This window comes from Thamnophis sirtalis, unplaced genomic scaffold, assembly GCF_051295495.1.
Source record: "Thamnophis sirtalis isolate CommonGarterSnake01/CBP01778 unplaced genomic scaffold, rThaSir2_p1.2 scaffold_4, whole genome shotgun sequence".
Lineage (NCBI taxonomy): Eukaryota > Metazoa > Chordata > Lepidosauria > Squamata > Natricidae > Thamnophis > Thamnophis sirtalis.
Genome location: NW_028261384.1, coordinates 30,750,902 through 30,778,895, shown reverse-complemented (window position 1 = coordinate 30,778,895; position 27,994 = coordinate 30,750,902). Strand labels below are relative to the sequence as shown.

The following is a 27,994-nucleotide window of genomic DNA, read 5'->3' as shown; positions in this document are numbered from 1 at the left end:
GTGAACATATCAGAGTGGGGAATTATGATAGGGCTATAGGCAATGAAGATGTTGAATACTAATCTAACAGGTGTTCCACTCCCTGTGTCATTTATACACATAGTCAAATCACCTGAAGCAAGACAAGGCAGTGACTCGTATCTCACACCTGATTTCCCTAACAAATAAACTCCACAGCTGCTGGCCAAGGCTCAGTCTACGCACTGAAAGAAGATGGCCTTAGCACAAAACAAGCTACTTTTCAACACCATGGTTTGTGGCTTGCAAATCTTTGTGCTCTGCCTACTTTTAGGTAAGATTTCTGCATTATTTTCTGTCCTTTTCTAAAACTTTATCCAAGTAGAAGTCTTTATAGAATTCATAAATATCTTAACTTCAAAAGCTTTATGGATATAAAATTGGTAGTGTTAATGCTATATTTAGAATAAAATACCACCATGGGGTTTGTGTAAATGAAAACTACAATTATGTAACTCTGTGTGGGTTCTTGGTGAATAAACTCTAAGACTTTATTCAGGGTAGACAAGATTGTTCTATAGTTCACATATTATGTAATATTCTATCTTTTAGGAAGGTTGAATGTACATACTGTACGTTAAGGACAGCAATTGTTCTCATGTATCATTGAAGATAATGCATTTTTTTAAAAAAAATATGGTGCCATGTGCTAATTCAATATATTCCTTAAATTCATTGATATTTTCTATAAATAGTATATTATTTAGCATTGGAAAGAAAAAGATAGATTTTTCTGATATTTCAGGGGAAAGGGGGATTTATGGCCCTCCCAAAACTGCTAAAATGCTACTCTCAGCAGCAATTGCCCATGTGCTCAAAGGTGAGGAATATTAGGAACTGTATGTAGTTCAGCAATGTCTGGGAGGCTGCTGGTTCCCTATTTCTGCATTATTCCCACGTTTATTACACATAAAGGAGATATAAAAATTTCCACATTACTTATAGTAACAGGTTTGTAATATCTTTTAGATAATTTTTTTTCATGTCTATGCAAACTGGGTTTAAAATTAGGAGTTGGTTCCAAAATAATTATTCTCTTCTCTGGAAATATTCACTGAGTTTTATACATTATGTTAAGCCTGGGTGCACTTTGCCTAATAATTTCACAATTAAATGGATTTGGAGAAATGGCTGTCATAAATCCCAGTGTTATAAACCAAACAGATTAATGTTTGTATTTTGCTACTAGAATTAAGTAAAGCAACAAAAAATAAACTAGGTTAATTTCAAAATGACACAATCACTTGATACTGAAAAGTTCTTTAAATAAAATCAAAATCCTTCCCATGGAACGTCGGTTTATGTATGAAACTCAAAATATTATGTCAGCTTTTTTATTTCAGTAAAAACGTTGAAGGGTGTTTCCAGTCAACAAGGGTAGTGTTGTGCTTACTAATACTTTAAGACTAATGTAAAAGCCAAATGCAGCCTAGGCAAAAGTTGGAGGTCACTTTGGGAATATCTAATTTGTTTATATTGAATACAAAGAAAGAAAGCACAAGCAGACAGAAGAAGCTAAGAAAGTGCATTATTTGCTTCAGAAGCTTATTTTATGTTGGTAAATTATATTTGAAGTTTGTTATCTGTGTATCAACCATTCCTAAATTTGTTTTTAATTTTTTTAAAAAGCTGGATACCAAAGCAAAAATGGAACACAGGCAGATAATTTTGCTAGATTTTAGAATAAAAATTCCCGTGCATTTATTAATATCCCTACGATAAATTAATTTCAGTCCTGGCATTACCATATGCTGAAAAGCAATAGTTCTGCTAGAAAACACAGGGCTTGAATGTGACACTATACCAGTGATGGCTAACCTTTTATGTCACTGCATGCTAGAAATGGTCCTGCCTACACCGGGCAGTCTTGCTGGTCTTCGCACGTGTGGGAGCACCAAAACCTGGAAGAGCAGCGTTTTTGCACACATGCACATACAGACACCAAAACTTCTGGTTTCTGGTGTGGGCACTTGCCCGATGAACAGCTGATTGTCATGCATGTGTGCAACGGAAACCTGGAAGTTTGGGTGCCAATGTGCACCAGAACACTACTCTTCCAGGTCTTGCGCTCCCCCGGACGTGTGAAGGCCAGTTGTGCGCCATTCGTGTGTGCACAGGAACACAGAAGAGGCGCCAGCAAGGCCACAAGAGCCGTGCAGAATGGTTCTGCATGCAGCTTCTGGCATGCGTGCCATAGATTCGCCACCTGGCACTATACTATTGCTGCAAATATGGTAGCAGGCAATACTGTATTAGGTAATTAGCAAATTAGATATCCCCAATATTGTATTTGATTTATAAACTTGAAATAGAACTTCCAATTCAGTTGGTTACAATACAAGTGGTCTTCTGCTTACAACCATTTATTTAGTGACGACTTATGGCTGGTTTTCACACTTGGAACTGTTGCAGTATCTCCAAGGTCAGGTAATCAAAATTCAGGCCCTTGGCAACTGACATATATTTATGTCACTTGTACTGCCTGGAGTCACGTGATCACCATTTGTAACCTTTCAAGCTAGCTTTGGACAAGCAAAATCAATAGTGTGGGGGGAGCCAGATTTACTTAATGACCATATGATTTGCTTAACAACTGCAATAATTTGCTTTACAGCTGTAGCAAAAGTGGTAAAATGAGGTGCAACCAATTTAGCAACTTCCTCACTTGGCAGCAAAAATGTGGGGCTCAGTTGTGGTTGTGCATAGAAACTACTTGTACTTGGGACAGATAAAAAGCATCACCTTCATTTAAGACAAAATCTTAATGCTTCATTTTTGGTGGGTCTATTTAATTCAGCTAAATCTGAATGTGAAATGGAGCTCCTAAAGCTGAAAAATACAAGTAGTCATCAACTTATGACTTCAATTGGGGCCAGAATTTCTAAGTAAGGGGGCTGTTACATGAATTGTGCCCAAATTTAATGACATTTTTGCCACCGTTGTTAAGTAAATCAGTGCAGTTATTAAGTGAACCACACAGTTGTTAAGTGAATCCAGCTTCTCCCATTGACTTTGCTTATCCTAAGTTGGCTGAGGAGGTTCCAAAGATCACATCCAGGAGCCCTGCAATCATTGTGAATACAAACACGCAAATTCTATTGCATCACTAAATAAATATGATGGTCATAAGTGTGAGGACTGAATGTAAATCGCTTTTTTACTGCCTCTAGATTTGAACAGCCACTAAACAAATGGTTCTAAGTCAAGGGCATCTGTAGTGGCAGGGTTCATAAGTCATACTAGGCCATGGTTTATTTAATTATATTTTATTTCATTTTTATTTGCCATAAACAAAAAATCACTGATATGTTTGAATTATCCCAATAAAAATAAATCATAAAAATCACAAAAGTATTAAATAGGAATCTTTAAACAATCACAGAATCAAGTAACAAGATGGCCACATATTAAGAATCAAATGCCGCCTTGTCATAAGTAATTTTTCTGAACCATAGTAAGTGCTGATCAAATTATCACACATCATAATACTTGTCCTGTAATGGAAAACCAACCTATGTAGTCCTCCATTCTCCTTATTTCATGGAAGTTGGGAACTGCTGCTAGATTCTTCCATGAGTTCTGCATTGGAAATTTTTAATTTGAATAGAGAAGTTTCCAGAGATACCTTGAAGCCAAGTCATGTAACGGTTAAGGTTAAAAGTTAAAAGAGACTGGACAGTTACTTGTCTAAAATGGTATAAGATCTCCTGCTTTGAGCAAGGGGCTGAACTAGAAGACCTCCAGGGTCCCTTCCAGCTCTATTCTGATTCTGAGTTGAATTGCAAATAGAAACTGGTAGGAAACAAAGCCTATTCATAGATGTGATGAACTTTTGATAACTTCTGCCAACATCTGAGCCACTGCATTCTGGTCTAATTGTGCTGTAACTTCTATTTGATTTTCAGAGGTAGACCTAAGGCGTGTACACTATTCAGTGGTGGGTTTCAAAAAAATTTGGAACCTCTTCTGTTGGTGTAGCCTGCTTTCCGGGTCCACTGGTGGAACCTCTTCTAACCGGTTTGGTAGATTTGACGAACCGGTCTACCGAATAGGTGCGAACTGGTAGGAACCCACCTCTGGCACTATTGTACTTTAGTAGTTAATTGAACTACAGGTACTCCTTGACTTACAACAGTTCATTTAGTGACAGTTACAGTGGCACTGAATAAAGTGACTTATGATCATTTTTCACAGTTACAGCTTTTGCAGTATCTCCACAGTCAAGTGATCAAAATTCAGATGCTTGGCAAGTTGTTTATATTTCTGACAGTTTCAGTGCCCCAGAGTCATATGATTACATTTTGTGATCGTCTGAGAAGCAAAATTAATAGGGAAGCCAGATTCACTTAAGAACATTGAAGTTGTGAAGTTACCAACTTCACAACTTCAATGATACACTTAATGTCTCTGGCAAAAAATGTTGTAAAAGGGGGAAAAACTCACTTAACAAATGTCTCACTTAGCAATAGAAATTTTGGGCTCAGTTGTGGTTGTCAGTCAAAAAATGTATAATGGTTGCATTCACACAACAGTCTTGTAGGATTAGGATGGGGTTGCATTATATTTAACAGAACTATCAATTCCCATTCTGAAGCCAAACTTTCCTCTGTGCTGAAGCTTTATTTCTCTGGCTTTCTTACAATGTATAACTTTCTTAGAGGCGATTTTGCTAAATATAAATAATTATGTTGTTTGAAATCGCTATGTTCTGACAAACATTGCAAGACCTATTTCTTTCTTTAGAAATGAGACATCTGACATCTAATTCACTCCTTTACTGACTAATATTCAGAGTACAGGACAATGCTTGATTTTAGTGATATATCCTATGACAGAAGTTTAAATGTTTATAGTATGCATTCAAGAGTATTATAACAGCACAAAAGAGGTTTTCCTTGCCTTTGCTTAGATTGGGTCAAAAGATATGGGATTATCATTATAAGGAAGAGCCTAGGTACTCCCCCCCCCTTCGCACAATTAAATGTTGGCAGGAAAAGGATAATGCATTTTAGTGAGCCGTGGTGACGCAGTAGTTAGAGTGTAGTACTACAGGCTACTTCTGCTTACTTCTGGCTGCCTGCAATTTGGCAGTTCAAATCTCACAGGCTCAAAGTTGACTCAGCCTTCCATCCTTCCGAGCTGAATAAAATGAGGACCCAAACTGTTGGGGGCAATATGCTGATTCTGTAAACCGCTTAGAGCAAGGGTGGGTTGCTGCTGGCATTACTGCCCATTCAGCGCGCAAAAAAATTGTGCACATGCACTTGCTTTGCACACACTAAACTCGCACTTAAAAAGGTCTGCACATGTGCAAAATGTTAAAAAAGGGAAATTACATTTCTGCAATGAAAATTGTTCTGCGCATGTGCAGAACCGAAAATCAAGATGGTGGTGCCATAGGAGAACCGGCTCGTGGCCATGGTAGGTATGGGTCGCTGCCGGTTCCAGCGACACAGGCAGCCAAATTACTATCGGTTCAGCCAAACTGGACCGAACCAATAGGAACCCACCTCTAGCTTAGAGAGAGCTGTAAAGCTTTGTAAATCAGTATATAAGTCTAAATTCTATTGCTATTAAGTTTCCACTGATATTTATTTATATATTTACATATACATATACATACCCACCTATACACACACATACATCATACATGAATGAATGACTAAAACTTTTGTGACTAATTATAGCTTTCAGTTGAATAGAATGGTGCGTCATAGGGCAAGATTTTTTGACTCAATGTACCTCAAATGGGCTAACTTAAAAAAATATGTCCAAAATTTGTGATTCCTGACCCATGTGGGATTTGGATTTGGCAAATTTATGGTTGCTTCACTGCTACCATACTACAACACCACCATAGTTAACCATGGTCACATGATTGTCATTTCCGATACTCCCTGCCAGTTTCCCACAAGTAAATGAGGCAGTCGACATAAAGCATAAACTTGATCATGGTTGCTGGCATTTTGCTTGTGGCAAGCTTACAGGGAGTGTTGGCAATTAGAAAGCTGGCAGGGAAGGTCACTACCGCCCCAGCCCCTCTGAAACTGAGCCATGTCACCCACCCACATATTCTATATACCCTTCTTGGTTCCACATAGCACCTATTGCTCTGCACACATGCCTCAACACCATGCATCCCCAAACATCACCTTGTGTACCTCTGTGCACTCTCCCCAACCACCGTGTTACCTCTTGCACACTCTTCTGAATCCATGTTATAACCCCATGTGCTCTCCCTAGCCATTCAAATCTATCAGGAAGCAAATTTGTTTACTCTGGATTAGTCAACCAATACTAATAAGAAAATATTAGAGGAAAAATGAATGTATTCTATGGTTGTAACCAGCACAGGTTTTTTAAAACCTAGGTCTTCGCATAATGTGTCCAAAGAAGAACAATTTTAGCCTGGCCTTTTGTACATCAAATGAAAACTTTGGGTTGATTTACGTAATGATCCATCAATTTAGTTTCTTGGCTATCCACAGTATTTTCAAGAGTCTTCCAAACACTAATTTCAAATATGTTAATAATATTCCTAGCCGCTTATTTCACTTCTATGTCATGTCACAAAAAATAGAGAGTCTTTCATGGCTTGCATGACACTGGTTTTTGTAGGTATAGACACATTTTGGCATTTGAATACCTTTTCCAAGGTCTTCACAGCTGCTCTTTTGAATACCCATCTGCAATATTTCTTGGCTGTTTGTTCCTTCGCTGTTGATGGTTAACCTGAAAAGTTAATTATTATTATTTCATCCATTCTGTTCAGAGAGATGTGTGTAATGTTTATATCCAACCCAATATGAATAAAAATGTAATTGTATAAAGAAATATAGTGGTATAGATGAGGACCAAAAATGTAAAATAGTCATAGTATGAACTTACACAAGTGATGGTTAGTTTTGAAACCCATTAAGATATATTACAATAGAACTGAAGCAAGCACTGTGTGTATTTTGATTTGTAATATATATATATAATCTTTTTGCTGCAGGTAATTCTTCTGCATTAAAAATGACAATTCCCTCATATAGAGTCAATGGCATTGAAGGACAGCCACTCAGACTTGAGGTTGTTTATAATTTCAACGTTGCCATTTCTGACATCCAGATAATATGGCTGTTTGAAAAACCACCAACAGACCCTAAATATCTGCTTAGTTCAGTCAATCAATCCGTTGTTCCAGACATACAATATAGGCACAAATTTACACTTTTACCTCCAAATGCATCTTTACTGATAAACTCTTTACACAGAAGTGATGAAGGAAATTATATTGTAAAAATCAATATCGATGGCAATGAGACAAAATCAGCAAGTGAAAAGATTCAGGTTACTGTTGATGGTAAGTAATTTGAAATGCTGGGGTATGTTTCTGTCTATCAATATTTACCATATGGGCTGTGACTATTGGGAATTGGAGTTCAACATGTAAAGGTCATAGGTTCCCCATTTCTTGTTTATCTATGACATTTTCTGGGCTTTCCCCAAAGCCACAATCTGTCCTGCTGAACATTCAGTGTAGTGAAGTAATATTGCTTAGAGAACTTCCTGGCAATAGAGAAAAATCTAATGGGGTGATAATCAAAATCCAGTGTTATTGCAGGAAAGACACACACTTGGCATATATTCTGCAAATTCTTAAAAATGAAAATATATTACATAAGGTGACATTCATAGTTTATGACATACTGTTGTCCATTGCACACATCAGGATATTTCCAGTGTGAGGAACCAGATTGTTGGGGGCAATATGCTGGCTCTGTAAACTGCTTAGACAGGATGGTAAAGCACTGTTTACCATGCTGTTTACCATCCTGTTTCAAAATATTTACATTCTAATGAATGAGCAAATTAAAATCCAATGGCAATTATTCATAAATATGTTCTAAAAGTTTACTTATACAAAAAGATGAAGAATTGGCAAAGAATTTTTTACTCTAGAGCAATCCTCTCCAAACTGACACCACCTGCTATGTTGAAACTAAAATTTCCAGAATTCTCAACATAATATACATTAGGTAAAGGAAATGTTCAACGTGGAAGCTCTAGATAGCATATATGTGAATTGAGTCATATGAAGCATCCCAAATTGATTGAATACTTAACAATGCTGATCCTCTTTATGGAGGATCCCAATTTGGGATTAAACAGACAATTTGTTCTTCTAAGAAAGTTTTTGGGTTGAAGGCCCACCTCTTGTAGAGGTCCCAAATGAGCCAGTGACAGTCCTCACCCTCTTCTACTAGCAAAAATGTAGACATCCAAAATTATCTACTGTAGATTGCTGCATGTAAATAACAGAAATGACTTGATCATAACTTCCAGTATCGTTTCCATTGCAGTGCCTCTCACCAAGCCTGTCATATACATGGAACCCTCACTTGGAGTTGTAGAAAAAAAAGGAAACATCACTTTGAAATGTATGGTGGAAAAAGGCACCAGGGTGGTTTACCAGTGGATGAAAAATGAAAATCCAATTGATGATAGCAGCAATGGCTCCATGACTATAAACAAAGATACACTTTCCATTTCCCCTGTTTTCAAAGAAGCTATTGGGAACTACAGCTGCTTAGTAACCAACCCTATCAGTGCCATGAAGAGTGATGTGTTCATGCCAACAATATATTGTAAGTAGATGAAATGTGTCATATCTATCTACCTACCTACTTATGTTATGCAAGTTTTTTTTTTCAGGAGTGGGGGGGGGGACTTTACAGCTTTTTAATTTTTATTTATGTTGGTACCGGGTATTGAGAGGTCAGAATCCCAAAGCTAACCTAGTTAAACCTCTACATATCCAATGTTTAAAATTGGCCAATGCTTGGAAGATGGACCACTTTGAACACTCTGAATTCTACTTTGAATTCCATGATTGTATATGGAATCAAACCATAGTCTCTGTCCCCAGTATCCATGGCAGAGCACTCCTGAAATGGACAGGTAAATCCAAAATCTGTTCTTGGAAATCTTATTCTACAAAGCTGTCAGACTCCTAAAGCCTTTCCAGAAAAAAATTACAATAAATGTTATAAATTATATTGAAGATTACTATAAGCATTTTTTTTCAAATTAAGTATCTGATGATGAGCTGAAAAAGTTATAAAATGTCTCTTATCCAAATTTTCACACTTCTTTGACTATTCCTGATGACAGGAAAAAGCCATCCTTGAAGGCTGGGAAAAGAAAGAGGGAAAATAGGCATTTCCAACGTGTATTTTGGCTTCCTGTGTTAAGGCCCACTCATAGGCCACTCACTGTTGTTACATATAATTTTTCAGAAGGGTTTCTGTTTTGCTTCATGGTGGGATATTAGAGAAAAAAAATCCAAATCCATAGTGGGGTCTAGGCTAGGCAAGCAAAAACATTAAATCCTAAAGTCCATATCACTAACATTTTTAATGTATGTGCAGAATCAATGTAGGACACTGGATATGTTTGCTTAAGCTGATATCTGTGAAACAATATACAATTGAAAATGATGCCATTATGGCAACTGTTCATTGTCCTATTATTATTTTGAAACTTTATGTCATCTTATTCAGATCATTTCAAGATGGTTTATTCTAGAAAAATATTTGTATAAATTGCAATATAAAATGCAACATAAAACAGTAGCACAAAATAAGGCAGCAAGCATTAAGAAATGTATAATAAAAATAACCCAGGTTGGTTCAATGCATTAGCTCCATGCAGTATGTTGGAGGCAGATGGGATTTGACCAGTAGGGAAAAAGGCTTAGAAAAATGCCTTTACAAAGCTGTAAGCCAACCGGTTCACATGATCCTCTTTTGAAAGAAAGACTCAAACAAATGATTCCAACATTTTTGTTGACTCTAAAGATGTTAGAAGCATATTCCATTAAAGCAACATGATAAAAAGTAAATTGAATGTAGTCAAATAGAGAACATGTAGAGGAAATTAGGAAAGTTTTTAAAAAACCTGATCGGACCTACTGCTCATTAATTTCCAGATAAGCTACATATTGTTCATTGATTAAAATTCTTATCACTAATTCACCATGAGATTGCCTGCAACTTGAAATGACTTTTGTGACCTTTTTTTCCTGCTTTCCTTCTTTTTTCAGCCACTTATCTAGTTATCAGACAAGTTATGTAAAGTGGACTCATGTCAGGGTCATTGCATTAAATTATACGTTTCAAACTGTCATTCATCAGTGATCATTTTCTGCCTTTCAGCCTTATAACCATGTCTACAAACTGGTCCTTTCCAAAAGTGTTGGAATTAATCTCTAGGGATTTCCATCTGTTGATCCAACCTATTCAGAACTATGTGAGAATCTGCTTGAGGAAAGCAATAGCAGCCTTATCAATTGTAATGCCCTTACAATTGATAAAAATGTGGCCAACCCCTTTTTCTGCTGGTGACAGAACTTCAGACTCTAGTAATAACAATGGCAGCCAGCTAAAAGCTGCCATTTCATTGTCCTAAGTGGTTTCAGAGTGAGTAATATTAGAAGCATTGTAGGGAATTTCTCATAAGGCTCAAAACTAGATGTTTTTGAGCAATTGTCTTGAATAATTCAGAACTACCAAGGAGGAAATCCTGAATTACTTGAACTGATGATGTTACCTAGTTGGGTAATGAAATGTCTGCAGGCAACCAACTAGCTCCGAGAGGGCTCTGTGAACTCCACTGTTCAAGTCTGAACAATAGATTTTCCACTGAATTCACTCTTATTCTAAGATAACTGTAAATCTGTCATTCTACTGTGAATTCATGAAGGAAATAATGAATAAAAAACCTAGATGTTTTTGAGCAAAAAAAAGTACCATAATAGCTTGCAGAATGCTTAGTGTTCTTACCAGACTGGGAAGGCTCAGTCAGCTCATTCTCCTCCAACTCCCACCCCCACCCCAACACACAGAGTTTAAAACAATAGCAAATTAAGAGAGCCCAGTTTGTTCTAGTGGTTAAGGCAGCAGGCTAGAAGTGGGAGACCATGAGATCGTCCCACTTTAGCCATATAAGCCAGATGGGGGATCTTATGCCAGCCAGTCTCACTAACTCACTTCAAAAGGTTGTTGCTATAGAGCAATACAAAAATAGGAGGAAGTTGTGTTGGATGTGGTCAGCACCTTGAATTGTTTGTAAATATAACAAAGGCAGAGAATGAATGAATGAATGAAATTCCCTGAAAAGCTGACTGAGTTGTCCCATCTAGTGAGATGGCTAGAATACTACACTACTGCTATAAACATTAATCATAACACAAATAGAAGGTATTTCTCATTACAGCTGAGAACTAATATTATAAATCTAAGTTACATTAATACATAATTTAATTCATGTTAGCTGATTTTATATCATGTTTACCCATTGTTTACCTAAACCATGATTCATTGAATAGACTTACGGACTGGCCGGGCTTATTAAATGTTAGTTAAGATTATCATTTGCCTTAAAATGAACAAGAGTAAACTCGTAAGCTAGGTTTTCTTTCAAATATGATTAATTAAGCCATCAATGCTAATTTGCATATAATATTGCAGTGGTATATATGTTTGTTTGATTTGTATCCCCCCCCCTCTTGTCTAGAGGTGACTAATATTTGATTGACAAACATTAAAACTAGTAAACATTAAAAGGATAAAACAATATCTAACAGTAATAATAATATTGTTTGGTATAATATGGCTGGATTCCCTAAGAGAAACTTAAGCAAATAATTTTATGGTATGGGATACTCTGGATTGATTCCTTGTTAATATTTAAACAAATATTAACAAAATTTTGTTTCTTTTTACAAAAGAGGGTTTGCATGAAACTTCAAGAACTTGTAAGCCCCCCCCCCCCAATAATAGAGAAGCCCATATATCCACAACTTCCTCAAATGTTGCTTTCAAGTTACATAATTTAAAGTACGCTTGTAAGTGGTATTTTAAAATTCTGTCTATTGGCTGCCAATTTTCTCAATAACAATCAAGTAATGGCTCTACAAGTTACAAAGACCATATGCCATTGCTGCCTGGGGAATTAGGGTAATAATAAAGGTCACTCACGGTAAATACCATCTGTTCAAAAACAAGATGGATTACAGTTTCCTCGTGACAGATACAATTGCTTATGTTCCCACTGAGAAGTAAATAGTTGCTAAGAAGTGATGATTTATTGTTTTACAAGTCATTTAGTAAATAGGTTTTACTGAGGCAAAAGGTCTGCTTTGCTCAGAATGATATCAAAAAAGAGGTAGTGGCTTACTAGAGACCTTTAATTAGAAATAGATTTTAATTTAGAAACATCTAAAAATTATTTTGGAAAGAATTTCCCAGGAGGACTATTCCCATACCATTAACCCTCTAGTGACTTACACCTTCTTAGGGACATTCACAGAGATACAAGGCTTATCATCGTGTAGTATTTCTGTTGCCACAGCATAAAAAATAATGGATGATTCCGGAAGACGAAAGTCACTAGTAAAAATCCTGCCACAATCCATTTTTTATTTGTATAAAAATAAAAATTGTAAAACAGGTTTACTAGACACCTAATTTATATTGAAATACATCAGGGCAGAACAAGTAATGATTATCTTTTCAATTGTATCTTTTCTTCCACTAAACTTTTTGTATACAGTTGCATTTAATCACCAGCACCACCAGAGGTGGGTTTTTGCCGGTTCGCCCTGGATCGGGTGAACCGGTAGTGGCAGTGGCAGGAGGCTCCACCCACCCGGACACTTCTACACATGCAAACCGGTAGTAAAATAAATTGAAACCCACCACTGACCACCACAAGCTCTTCATGGTACTTAGAAAAGGGGGGGGGGAGATTAAGTACATGTTTGAGCAAGTTATTGGCTAATTTTATAGACAGAATGATTATGATTCTATATTGCCCCAAGATCAGATCCAGAAAATGACGTCCTTAGGGAGACATTAAGGATCCAGTTTCTAAACAGAACCCACAACTGATAGAGGGCTCTAATATTTTTGGTCACAAGTCCAACCTAATTATTTTGACCTGGCAATACATGTAGTGCAGTGGTGAAATTCAATTCTGTGGGCGTGGCTTAGTGGGCGTGGCAGGGGAAGGATACTGCAAAACCCACATTCCCATTCAAGGGACAGCCAGCGGTGGTACTTGCTGGTTCTCCAAACTACTCAAAATTTCCACTACCAGTTCTCCAGAACCTGTCAGAATCTGCTGGATTTCACTCCTGCTGTAGTGGCAAGTGAATGGATTTAATAACAATTTTATTTTAAACTAGTATCCCTGACCAAATACTGTCAGGGAGCATTTACATTTGATTAAACTCACCCAGCTTGCATAACTGGATCACTATCAGCACAAAATCCCAGTTTGTGCCAATCAGAGCAGCCGCCCATGGAACTTGAGGTTTTAAGAGCCTTTGGATTCCTTAAGACAAAAAAAAATGATAAATTCTCTCAAGTGCATTAAATCCACTCACAGTGCAGTGATCCCATACTCAAGAATAAATTTCTCAAAATTATAAGTATAACATAACTAATATCAAAATACTACATAGAATGCTTTAATGGAACACAACATATTATTTCAAGTCTCATATCTAGAAATATAAACACATTCCAAATACATCCTTGCCTGTGAACATGGGCATCATTATGTGAGCCACAGATACTATCTTATCATGCTTTGTTTTATTGATGCATAATTACACCCCTTATCACAATGTGAAACTGCAGTGACGGAAACCATGAAGTCACAATATTTCACAAGAGAATAAATATCCTTTTGTCATGACAGATGTTAGATACAAATTGGCCAAAGATAATCCTAAGAAAAAGAAGTGGAAAGGTCAGCAGTAGCAATCAGGAGAGAGTATAATTATGTTTTGTTACTGTATTTCTGTTACAAACTTATCAATCAAAGCTAATTCACAGCAAAAGTGCTTTTAAATTAGCCATGACTGCACTGTACCTGATGCTCCTTAGCAAAAATTGGGAAAAGACAAAAAGGAGAAACGGGGAAGAATTTTTTTTTTAACAGCACACAACATGGTAGAGCAAATCCTATTCCACTTCTTCCTTCAAGCTGTTCTTGTGGCAAAATCATTTTCTGCATGCTATTCTCAAATTAATGATTTTCAATATGTATTTATAGCACTTCCTCCATATTTGTACCAGCATTTATAAGTCTTGTAGCTTCCTGATTTTGCTGGTTCTGCATGTCCCTTGTTCTCTGTTGAGCAATGACATGGTTTGTTTAGTTTTATATTAGCACAGTGTATAAAAATAAATTTTGCAGTTTGTAAAGTAGAATTTGGGCTTAGTGTATTGTATAAATCTAAATGTATTTTAGTACATTTGATTTTTAAAAAGTGTAGTGTGTGTGTAGTGTGGATTCAGTCTATAGCTTCCTAAGCAAACCTTAGTTAAAATAAACTCTGGTTTACCACAAAATGGAAATAATACAACTTTAGTCAATCTTTCTCTGGTTTCCTGAATGTATGTAAACTCATACATATACTTGCTTGTTTTAGGCAATGGTTCTCACAAATATTAAATTATACTTGCTTGTAGTTTTGTGAATCCAAACTCTAATTTATAAACTTACCCATCTGTATATCTTACCCATTTGACATCTTCCCTACATGCCAGGCACCTTCCCTATCTGTACTACGGTACTCCTCAAATACTTTGTTAGACAGACATCCTGATAATTCTAGAAATTGTGATCTCAATATAGATGGAGAAAGCACATAGAGCAAAGTTTGTATCAAAGTGAAATCCAAACAACTGAAAAACCATGTTTAGGCCAATCATGGCTTTTCCTATCCCAAGTGCCCAACTCTAACTTTCCCTCAAGACTCTCAGTGATCCAGTGAATGATGCTTTTTAGGAACCTTACCCAGAGGTGGACACAATATTATCAACAAGCAAAATCATATCAAAACAACCATAATATTCTAGGTTTAATGGTTGAAACTGTCATTAATCAAGCAAAAGATTTCTTGACCAGCAAAGCAGAGATGCCATAATGCTAGTAGTACCTGCCAAGTGGTTAGTTGACTAAGAAGATTCCACCTTCACCTCTTTGATATAGTGGTTCCTACCTTACTCAATTTTTGTTAATATTAATGTTTCGTGTTTCTATATTTTGTTTTATAAGGTAAGCTGCTCAAAATTCCTTGAAAGTGAAATGGGTGGCTTATTTAATAAATAAATGCTAAAACCTCTTGAGAAGCTTGATGTATCAAAAATATTCATGCTAATTGCAAGACAAAATACTGCATGCACCTTTTTTCTTTCTGTATTTCAATAGTGTTCTGAATTGAGTATGTGCATTTCTTCATCCAAGAGTTCCAGTTTTGTAATGGACAACAAAAGACAGGCAGAGGTTTTCTTTGCAAGAGGCTGGGAATGGGTTGAGGTTATTCTTAGCAAGCAGTTAGTGCAATGGATTAAGCAGAATATATGCATGTCCCATCTGTTGAATTTGTTTTCTTTCTCTCTGTGTCACTTGATGTTTATCAAGATGGACCCTATGGGATTACCATAAATACTGCCGAAGGCCAGAAAGTAGGAAAGGTGTTCACGCTGGATAAAGGTGATGCTGTTCAGCTGTACTGCTCAGCAGATTCCAATCCACCAAACATTTATTCATGGATCCTGAAGTCAAACAACTCCATGTATCCACTACAATATGGAAGACTTCTTGAAATTGCATCTGAGGAGGTGACACAGAAAACAGAATATATATGCACTGCTTACAACAACATGACTGGAACCTATGATGAAACCCACATCCTGGTGATAGTAATACCAAAAGGTAAGAATGAATGAATGATAGGTATACAATTGATATAGGTTTACAGTATAGAGCCGTAATGGCAAACCATTGGCACGCATGCCAGAGGTGGCACACAGAGCCCTCTCTCTGGGCACACGTGCTGTCGCCAGCTGCTCTTCTGGTTTGTGGCATACACATGCACGCCGGCCAGCTGGTCTTCGCGGCCACCAGAGCACTGGAAAACTGCCTGAAAGTGCCCCCCAAACAGGGTGTTTTCTGGGTTGTTTTCAGGCCATTTTGGGGGGCATTTTCAGGCCAGGTTTTGGCTCTTTTTGGACAGTTTTTTGGGCCAAAAACGCCCCCAAAACAGCCAAAAAACAAGCATGTGTGTGCTGGCAAGCTGGTCTTCGGGTTTCCGGCACTCCAGCATGCATATATATGCATGCAAGTTCCAGTTTGGGCACTCGGTGCTGAAAAGGTTCACCATCACTGGTGTAGAGCATACCAATTTGGGAAATGATGTAATACATTTTCAGAGAAACATCCTGATCTTACATGATTCCACATAATACATATTGTCATATGTGGAATGTTCAAATTTTCTTTTCTTCAGTGCATATGTAAAAGTTATTGTCATTTAAGACATTTCTTACTCTTGGATGTGTTAAGACATTCTCCTAGGAACAGAAGCTAAGCAGAGGTTAGGAAACATATTTCTTTCATGTCCCACATCTCAATATTATTTTTATGTGTTGTAGTAGGGTTGCATATTCCCTTTTAACATCACACTGTATAATGTAGTTGTTTGATGTTGTTTGTGCCAGCATATTAAGATTTAGAATTTATCCATTTGTATTTCTGAAGTTTAAAATGGATCAACAATGATAAATTAGTTGGATATTGCTTTATGATATATTATCATATTGAGTGGTTCAAAACTTCCATTTTTTGATCCCTATAGTGTCAGTGTCCGTGTCAGTATTGCCAATAATTAAAAATGGTAATTTCTAAATGGTGAGAACTTCCCTACCCTTTGTCTAGTCTCATCTAATGAAAGAAGGCAATGGCATCTAAAAGAAAGAAATAGAGTAGGTCCCTTCTGAAGAAACATTTGGTTTCATTTTAAATCATATTTATGAAATATAATTGATACAATTGATTCTAATTATTATTTATTAAAATGATTGCAATTTTGTGACCAATTGTAAAAATCTCTAAAGTTCCCATCCAATTCTGTAGATTGTATTGTCTTCCTCCCACCTACCCCATGTTTAAATAGACAGAACACGCAGCCTTTCTTCCTTCTCCTTCTCTCAGTCTCTTCAGTTAATACATCAGTAAATTTTGGTAGAATTATGATAGAGGTTCATCATCTTATCCCCCTTACTGTGGCATAAACATATCTTGTTAACTATTTTTTAAGAGGAGGGTTCTTAGGTTCATCTGATCTCATATCATTGCAAGATCAACCTTTAGTCTATCTTTAGTTCTTTTGATAGTAAAACTTCAGTTCTGAAGTGATTCTGTTAGTTAGTATGAAACCTTACAGCACATTTCCCAAGCTCATTTGTGTCCTGCACCACAAAGCTCTGTGCCATCTGTAAATAGCAACTGCCTATTGTAACAATAGCAATAGCAGTTAGACTTATATACCACTTCATAGGGCTTTCAGCCCTCTCTAAGCGGTTTACAGAGTCAGCATATTGCCTCCAACAATAATCCGGGTCCTCATTTTACCCACCTCGGAAGGATGGAAGGCTGAGTCAACCCTGAGCCGGTGAGATTTGAACAGCCGAACTGCAGAACTGCAGTCAGCTGAAGTAGCCTGCAATGCTGCATTTAACCACTGCGCCACACCGGCTCTATTGTATGGAGGGATTTAGTGTAATAGTACATGGGGGAAAAATTTCAAACATGTTAAAAGAATAACGGGTTAGAACTGTATAGTGAAACCAATATTAGGTTGAACAAGTGTATTCAGAGAGACAGACAGACAGACAGAGAAATTGGTATTACAGATTAAAAAGAAAATGACCAAAGATAAGTTTGGCATTGGTAGAACATTTAGCATTTTTAAACAAGAGTCTTTACCATTAGGCAGACTGACTTGTCAGAAAAGAAAGCATATTGTAAGTTATTACACATGGAATATTGTTTTGCTATGTGATTAGGAGATAGAGGAACCAGTTTCTATGGTATGAAAAATTCAGGAAAAAAATGGATTTAACTGGAAAGCAAGCCTTGGGTGGTTCTTGGTGCTCTCCTTCTTTCTTGCAAGAAAGCAACCAAGTTCAGAAAACATCAAGGACCCCTCAATTCAACCCTGAGCTACAAATATTGTCATTTATTTGTAATAAGAGAAGCTGACTATTAATCACTATGAACAGCTGACATTGTTTGTTTTTGTTGACATCCACTTTATTTTTAAAAAGCAAGGATTATGTAACTTGAGGAAAATTGAGCCACATATCACTAATTTAATGTCAAACATCTTTTGCATGACAGTTCAAATTTCTAGCAATAGTGATTTATTCCTTTCTTTTTCTTTTCAGCGTAAAGGGGAAATGTGACAAAAATGGATTTTAGGAAAAGCAAAACAAAAAACAAAAAAACTGACCCTAAATATTTCAGTTTGGAATCCCCTTTTACCTTAGAAAATACTGTTTTATTTTAAGTAAAGATAATCTATTTTGCTCAAAGTTTTACCTAGAAAACTGAAATAGTAACAATGTGATTCTTCTAACTGATGACCTTTAGATGTTTACAAATTATGACTAACTGCATTATTGATTTTTCTGCTGTCAATATTAGCAAACTTATAAAAATATTTATTTATTTTGCATTGTGAAACCTGAGATGCCAGAAACATGTTAGTCATAAATAACTGGCATCTTGTAGTATCAAAGATACTTCAATAGAAATTTGTGCATCTATGCAGAAAATATCTATGTCTTTTTAAAGTAATTTATTAAAAGTTATTAAACACAAAGATTAAAAAACTAATGCAAACTAGCATAAAGGAAAAAAGGAAAAAGAAATCAAAGAAAAAGCTAAAAGTGCAAGAAAGAAAGAAAAGGTCAAAGAAAAATAGAAAAGAGATATAAAGAAATGACTTTCAATCTTCTTCACAGCAGTAAAGTTCAATACAAGTATACGATTATCCCTTTCTCATTACAGCTCTTTTTATAATCTTTTCTGTCTAATCACCAAAATCAAAAATCAAATGTTTACGTTTCTGTTTTATGCAAATCCATTAGGGGCTTCCAGTCAGTAATAAATGTAGATACTGTTTTTTCTCTAATCAAATAAGTCTCAATTAATTTCTCCATGTTCATCAACCATTGCTCCACTGGAGGTGTTTACAAGTTCTTTCCATCTTTGTTTATGCAATAATTTTGCTGTATCATATACAAAAGCCAAGCTCTATGACTTTGTTTGTGCATCAGTCTCAAAAGCCTGTGGGATCTATTGTATATTAATCTTCAAAAATTCTCTCAGTGTATATATGAATCAGTTATAGGTCTGATTTGGTATTGCAAAAAGAGAGAAAGAGAAAAATTGGAATTGATATAGGAGAAGCAATACTGGTATTGGGCTTGAGAGAAAACCTGTTGAGATAGTCCTTTACATATGACCACAATTGGGATTGGAACTTCCATTGCTCAGCAGTACAGTTGTTAACTAAATCACACGCAAGTTTAACGATCTTTTAGCCATGGTCATTATATGAATTTGGCTTCTATTGACTTTTCTTGTCTGACGTTTTCTGGAAAGGTCACAAATGGTGATCAGAACACTGCAACCATTGTAAATATGTGCTTGTGGCCAAATGACCAAATTTTGATTAGATGGCTGCAAGGACATGCAGTGATCATAAGTATGAGGACCAGTCGTAAGTCACTTTTTTCAGCATTGTTGTAACTTTGAATGTTTGTTAAAGGAATGGATGTAAATCAAAGGTAACCTGTGGTACTTAAGGCATTGAACTAGAAGTTGGGAGACTCTGAGTTCTAGTCCAGCCCTAGGCACAAAGTTAGCTGGGAGACCTTGAGCCATGTTTAAATGTTATGTCTTGTTGTTCTGTTTCCTTTCCTCCTCAAAGATTCATAAAATTGAAAGACCCTGTTTGGTCTGTTAACTCCAAACCCTTGCCCGATGCAAGTACTCTTATTAAAAGATAATCCTTCAGCACAAGATTATCTAGCCTTGAACAAAATCAGTGAAGGAAAGCTGATCCTCTCTCCAATTTCACTGTCAAATTCCTTCACACTGATAGAATTTTTAAAAATAGTTTATATTTGGAATCTGTTCTCCAATGTGTGCCCTCACTTTCAGGGATTTCTACTCATATGAGATCATTTTCCCATTAGCTTCTTTTTAATGTGCATTCCTACTTTTAAATGCTCTGAATTTAAAACATCCAATTTTGACATTTATTGAACTAAATTCAGTTTAGTATTTCTTCTAATCAAAAGCTCCAATTTAATATGATTACTTATGTCTTCTATTTAGTTTTTCTATTTCCACTTCGCAAACCAAAGCTTCTTTACCAGTTAGTAACAAGCCAGTCAAATCTAGTTGACTCTTTATTGCATTCTTCCTCTCTATTAAAAAAGAAAAAGTCAGTAACATCAGTCAGGAATTTCCAGTTGGTGTTGCTTAAGGAGGGGCGTCACTTCATAGCGCACTCTCTCTCCCTTCCTTTTCAATATCTACATGAGAGTGCTGAGTGAGGTTTGGGGTTCAGTATGATGAGTATCTTATCCCTTTGAAAACAACTATCTCTGACTACTTGCTCCATCTCAGTTCAGATAAAAAGTGAACTGAACATCACTTCTCTTTCTAAAGCTTTTCTCCCTCCAGACTGACACCTATTTATAAAGGGTAAGGGATCAATACATTTTTTCCTGCCTGCTATAAAGCATGGCAGGAAGTATTATATAAAAATGTGTCTAGAGACATGAATTAAAACACTTGTCTAGTGACGACCTGTAGTGATAAATTATTTTTCTTATTCAAACAGATTAACTGTGTTTGCTAATCTGGCACCTATATTAAATATTTTTCCTCTCAACCCTCTTCAATGTATGAAAATAATATTTCCGGACAAATTGCATATTCACTTTGGAAGCTTCTGTAGAATTGTGAGAAGTTTCTAAACTTGATTAGCAGAACCAAAACTAGAGGTCCTGGACTTTATCTCTAGCACACAGATGCCTTATCAGTAAAATAAACAAATTTCTGAAATCATGGCTACATCTTATCAGTTTCATATTTACATGTACTAAATTAGGGGATTAAATATATTTAACTAAAGATAGGCATTTTAGGAAACAAATACAATTTATTCTGGGACCAGGCAAAATGTTCAACATGAAGAAAATATATACATAATAGGCACCATAAATTAACTCTTGGATATATACAGAAATAAGTTGCTCTATTATGAATGCACTTTCACCATGTTGTTTTACTAGATATATTTTCCAGGAAAAACCAGATCTATCAGCGAGACAGCAGAATATGATTTCTGAGGAGTTACAGCAGTCACTTTAAGCAATTTTTTAGTATTTTTTTTTTTTAAAAATGTTATACAGATCTTAAACTAAATCTGCTAGGTTCATGCAAACAGCCATGGTTTATTTAATAAACCATGTGTGGCAACGGTTAGGATGCATAATGTAGGAATAGAATACTGGATTAGAAAATCTGATTTGGAATTTCCTTTCAACCATGAAACCCACTGGATTATTTTAAGGCATCTTAATTTAACGAACATATTCAATTCATATATCATGCTAAAACCATGCTTTACATAAATTTGACTTATTAATGAGCTGAATGCATTGATGTATTCCACTAAACAACAACCACAATTGGCAGTTTGCACAAAATATAGCCAAAACCCAGCTGCAGTACTCTTGCACGAATAAAATAGAAGAGATTGCAGAACTATAAATATTTCCTTGGTATCTTTGAAGGATATAAGCCACAGTAAATAAATAAAGGCAATTTTATGTAATCAGTAAATTATAGTTAATTATAACTTAATGTACTGTGTGAATCAGCAACAGAACTGAATCAAGTATAATGCAATTTCATTGACTCATCCATAGTGATGTGTTAAACTGTATCCAGTTTTGTATGGATACAGTAATTGTATCTAATGGATAACATTATGTTTTCTACTAATAAATATGGTCTCTGAATTTTGCATAGAATGTAGATTAGTTTTACAGTAGTTGTTGGAGATACATCTGTAATAAATTAGACATTTAAAAATGCTTTTGGGTCCAGCAAACTATTGTTGCTGGAACTCAAGTACATGATGTAACCTCTGGTGGATTCTATTTTGATCTCCACACTTGAATTAAAATTGTTATGGGGATATTCTAAAGTTTAAAATCCTTCTTGTTTATTGCCAATTATCTCCAATGATCAATGAAGAATTTGCAATTAGTTTACAATAATTGAAACATTTAGTTTGTCTTAAGAAGGGAATTAACTACTATGGATTTTTGTTTTTATTTTATTCCTTCAAAAAAGGCAGCAGTAGAAATACATAATTTCATGTCTCATGCCTTTAACATTGCTAAGGGAATGGTATCTGGGCTGCAAAAATCTTGACAACTATTGGTAGAAATGTCTGACGATTTTGCTGCTAAGAAAAACTATAGTTATTTGGGGGAAATGAAAGAATGGTAGTTGAAACAAATAAAAAAGCTATTGTTTCTTCTATAGCAAGATTAATTTTGTATATTCTTTGGTCATAAATGCTTCAGGATTTTGTCTATTTGTCTCATTTATCAAAATCTAGTTTGTAGACTTGCAGACATTTGAGTTTAATTCAGAAAAAATAGCAACAAGAATTTCAATTTCCTTTTTGATGCAGGAACCATGTTTTTTCTCTAGCTCCTTTTCCTGCTGTTCTATTTTTGTTCCTATTTTTCTGTTTGCCTCTCAAGTCTAAAAAGAGACATCCTGCAAGAGGACACGTCAGCAATAAACTGTGTCAAGGCACTATGCATTCTGGATGTAGCTTTTAGTTCGGATTTGGTTTTATGATGCTGTATGGAGCTGGCCAGGATGGCTTAAGGAACAAACCTAGTTATGTTGTCAGGAATAAACCTAACAATCAGATTATGTGCGAAGTAAACTGAGTGATCAAACTTATGTATTAATTCTTATGGAGGTCTTTTACCATTTTTCATGTGTAATGCTTTCTCCATCTTACATTATTTTCTTCATCGTCAAACTGGCTACCTATTTAGGCTACATCTAATTATTTAATAATGTTCCAGTATTTGTTTTTCATTCCTATAGATTTTTAAAGAGATTTTTTTTTAATGTTCTCCAAGCTATTAGAAGTAGGGATGAAGTGTGAGCATCCCCTAATGGCCACCTGTAAGTACAGCAAATGCTGTTATGGGATGATATAACATATCACCCTTTAATACTTTTATCTGCAAAAATGAGGGCAAGAAACTTTTTGAAAGTAATAATTTCAAATATCTAAACTGGGTAAATAAAGTGATTTTCCTGTTCAAGAAAAAGAAATTAGAAATTTTTATATACATGTTCTTTGTCACCTCAGCGAACGGGTGGAGCAGAATATATCCTTTTTTGAATCCCAGAGGTAAGTAGTCATTTAAGGCAATATTAATGTAAGGCAATTCTTAGGTTCCCTGGATTAGAGATGGCTGCAGAAAGAAACTTACTACATTTCTATCATCTCTTGCTGTTCCTGTCCAGTACTCAAATATCAAGTTTACCTTTATTGATTAGTCAGTTAGCCATTATCAAACAACAATGGGCATGGGTTGCAACAAAATAGAATAAAATAAGATAAAATGAAAAAACTTAAAATATAAGAAAATAAAATAGAAAATGGTGTAAGAAAAAATAGTATACATAAACTTGAGTACTAAAATACAAATCAACATTTGTTTAGGTAAATCACCAGCTTTACATGCAACCAATGCAGAGGTGGGTTGCACCGGGCAAATCGGTAGTAGCGGCGGCGGAAGGATCCGCCCTGATGCTTCTGCGCATCTGCAGAAGCATCATGTGCAAGCGTGCGGCCTGAGCAAACCGGTAGTAAAAAAAAATGGAAGCCCACCACTGTACAACTAATGTGTTCCATAAAATGTGTTCAATCAGTTGAACAACCTTGACTGAAAGTTTAGCAATTCAAATGACACCATATGTATTTGTGCTTTGAAAGAATTTCGGCAATCTTTGGTGAGAGACCTAGGGTATTTCTATTAACTAATCTCTATGAATATTGAGCCTTTGGTGAGACAGTACTCCTTACTGTTTCTTCTTCCCAATCCCATAGAGCAGGCCTGTCAAACGGCCACTGGCCACAGCCACACTCCGTTTATTGAAGGGGTGGGGAAAGTCACAATGATGCTGCTGTGACGACGTGAGTTTGACACCCCTGGTTTAGAGAATATTCTGAAACTGCTTGAAACTAGCTGTGCAGTCACTTACATCAGGATGTTAAGAACAAATGGGGGACCCTGATAGCTATTTGATGTTCCCTATAACCCAGGGCTGCCAAACTTGTGGCCTGCAGGCCAGATGTGTCACGCACTCACCATGCCCATGCCTCGTTTAACAAAGGAGGAAAAAGTCACAATACATTGTGTAACAACTCCATGACAATGCAAGTTTGACAATGCTCTAGCCCAGTGTTTCTCAACCTTGGTGACTTTAAGTCCTGCGTCTGGGGGATTCTGGGAGTTGAAGTCCACAGGTCTTAAAGTCACCAAGGTTGAGAAACACTGCTCTAGCCAATCAATTGCCACTTAGCTAATACCACAATGTCTTAGTATAACCTATGGTAGCAAAACATCATAAAACAGGGATAAAAATAAATAGAAGTTGATGATAGAAGGGGCAAGCTACTGGCCAAATATTGTTCTTCTTGCACATTACATTTTTCCTGAAAGCTCTGGTGATGACATAATTGTTTGCAATCAAACATTTTGTCCAAGAGTTGCAACCATATCTGTAAATTATACTGAACACATAGTCATTGTTTAGCAACTGTCTCAAATAGTAATCAACCACAACTTATGATATTGAAAAAGTAACTTTACAACCAATTCTGTCATGATCTTTGCAGGGTCTTCAGTGCAAAAGAAAGCTGAACTAAAATTATAAACACAGTCTCCATTTCACTTACTATAGCAACCATTTTGTTTAACAACTGAATTGCTGGTCCCAATTATATTCACTCAGCAAGGACTTACCTGTAGAGCAGGGGTGTCAAATTCATAGTGTCATGGCAGCGTTAAGTGACAACAACTCCCCACAGACACTGCCCAAACCAGAAGCCGCTTTGAATTCCTCTTGTTGAAGAACAACTGCCATCAATGGTTGGCATTAGCTATTTTTATTAAGAATGATAGAACATGTGATCCAGCAATATCTGAATGTACAAGATTGGGAGGAGATGCCATTAGAAGCATCTTTAATCTATACATAATCTTAAATAAGGGATTTATTAAAATTATGGTTTGTCTGATCAACAAGAGATACTAACTTTAGATGTTCCGGGGGCGGGGGAGTGTCACCTAAATCAAACTTAAGCAATTTTGTATATAATGTCTGATTTTAAAAAATTAAAGAAATTTTATATGAATTTTATACTATATGCAATTAACAATCAAAGATTAATTTCTATCTATTTCTGTTATAGGACTGGATCAGCCAGCTCAGAAAGGGAAACATTTATCCCCTCTGGCAGTAATAACTGGAATTTCAGTATTTTTGACAGTAGCAATCTGTATTTTTTTATTATGGAAACGATTTCAGCCACATAAAGGTATGTTAAATTAAGTCATATGGTCTTTAAAGTTTCTATAAATTGTACTTTTTAAAAACAATTTTAATTTTCTTCCTTTTTTTGCAGCATTGCAGCGGAGATTGAGGAGGTAGAAAACTAAATTATTGTTTTTATATGAACTCTACATAAACTTATTTTTTTTAAGTCTTCTCCTATATGGTATTGATACTACATGAAATTTAAAATATTTCCATTTTTTTTAGAAAAGCCCCCAGGATTAAAGCACGTTACCGAAAAGGACAATCTGTGACAGGCAAGCATAAAATGGAGACATATCCATCATAAACTAGAAAGATAGATATATAAACAGGCAGACAGATAGACAGGCAGATGGATAGAATGGGCTATGGCCCACTTTACAATATAAGCACAAGGGATGCCAGCTTAGTGACAACAATTTTCTTATCTTTATCCTTTTGAGAGGAGAACAGATGAATATACTTTGGAACAAAGGTCTGGGTTATAGCTGTTCATAATTTTTTTTATTTTAAAAAAAAACTTTTTGGACCAGAGATACGCTTGGAATTAAGAATATGCTGGAGACTAGTGTTTTATTTTGCAGCAAGCTTGATTCCCATTTTTTACATTAATATGCAAAAATTCAAATAGAGAAGTCAGGCAATTTGGAGGATACCAAGGAAAGTAAGTGCAGGGACATGGACACAAACACACATGCACCATTTCTTACAGATATGGGGGGGGATTTCTGATGGTCATTCATTACTTTTTCTTTTGAAATCTGAAATTATGAAGTTTCTATGTACTTCATTTACTTTAGAACAAAATTGGTGTTTAAGGACAAATAAGGATGAATTTTATTCACTTATATATATATATACTCTGTGGGGAAAGTATAAACTTCTTTTCTGAATTTCTGTTTTCTTATAATCTTTTACTTGAAACATCATGAATATCCATGATGGTCTGTTACTTCCATTCCCTTACTCAAATGTTGCAGCAATCAACTTTTTCTTAACATTTCATTGATGATATTTCAATTTTCAGCCTGGAGTATAATATAGTATAATTCATCACAATTCATGTTTTTATTTAAACACATATATATTTTAGGACATCAAAGTGCAGGAGATGATTTTGGAGTATATGAATTTATTGAATATACAAGTTCTAGAGGAACTCCATGGGTAAGTTTTTATATAATGAAATAAGACATATTTGAAGAATCAGTGTTTGTAAAATAGGATTATAAAATAATGTAGATTTCCCCAAACTAGAATTCCTATAAATTCATGTTTTGAAAGCTTATTTTCCACTTGCATATTCAGTTTTTCCCCCTACAAGATCACAGGAGTTAAATACATCTCAAACTTGTGATGGTGCTGAAAGAGTACTATTTATGACTGGTCCTCAAGAGTTCCAACTGTTGGAGCATTCTCATATTATGTGATTGCAATCCAAATGCTCAGCAATCTACCCAGATTTCTGACTGTGATAGTTCCAGCTGGTCACAAGCTTCCCTATCAGTTTCCCACAAACAGAGTCAATATGGAACCAGCAAGAAGTTGGAAACTGTGGTAGTGTGAGGTCCTTGCTTAACTTTGGTATCTAGGGTCTGCTGAAACTATCATCTAACTAGTGGGTTAGTTGTATGACATATGTAACTGCAGTTTTTAGCGATGGAAATTCCAGTTCCAATTGCCATTGTTAAGTGAGGATTACCTGTAGTTTCTATGCCTCCCAATTTATCTTCATAGCAAAAAAACTTATTAGGTATTTTAGGCTGGAAAAGCGACGGACCTACAACATCTAATTGAGATTCACGTAGTGCAAGAAATAGTCTCCTCTGTCCTGATCCATCACTTTTACCACTTTCCACATTGGCTGTACTTCCTTTATTTTGTGGATGTTTTTACAGTTTTAAATTGTTTTATCATTTTATTGTGAGCTACCCAAAATCACTTGATTGAGTTGGGCGACTAGAAATTGGATGATGGATGGATGGATAAATGGGCTTCTACTGTGATCTTGCTTATTTATTTAAATAAAATTGTAATCTGCTTCTTTCAGCCACCAAGACGGCGTGGTGCTGCTGACTCTGATGTTGGGCAGAGTCAGAATACTGTTACAATTTATGATGTTGTCCAGCATGTTCCTGAACAAAATGAAGAACAACAAGAGTAAGTTCATAATGCTAATATGTTAAGAAAGGTATTTGTTTTGGCCTTACAGATCTTAAGGTTTAAGGTTTTATTTGGTTTGTATGCCGCCCTATTCCCGGAAGACTCAGGGTGGCCAACAATCAGAAGGGGAAGGGGTACAAAAATAAAAATAAAACCTTTCAACAGTGATCCCTATCTTTTTTTATCAAGTCCATCAACCTTGTTGCTGATAGTCCTCTTAACTTGCCTTCACCTTTTCCTATAC

General features: G+C 35.9%; 1 protein-coding gene across 1 annotated transcript; it reads left to right on the top strand.

Moving 5' to 3' along the window:
• The first annotated feature begins 148 nt into the window (after positions 1-148).
• HEPACAM2 (HEPACAM family member 2) lies at positions 149-27,751 on the top strand. The gene is made up of 9 exons (XM_087712708.1): positions 149-292; positions 7,016-7,366; positions 8,367-8,651; positions 15,502-15,795; positions 25,463-25,588; positions 25,676-25,697; positions 25,825-25,862; positions 26,681-26,754; positions 27,638-27,751. The coding sequence occupies exons 1-9, from the start codon at positions 214-216 to the stop codon at positions 27,749-27,751; spliced, it is 1,383 nt and encodes a 460-aa protein (XP_087568834.1). The 5' UTR covers positions 149-213.
• Positions 27,752-27,994: the final 243 nt, after the last annotated feature.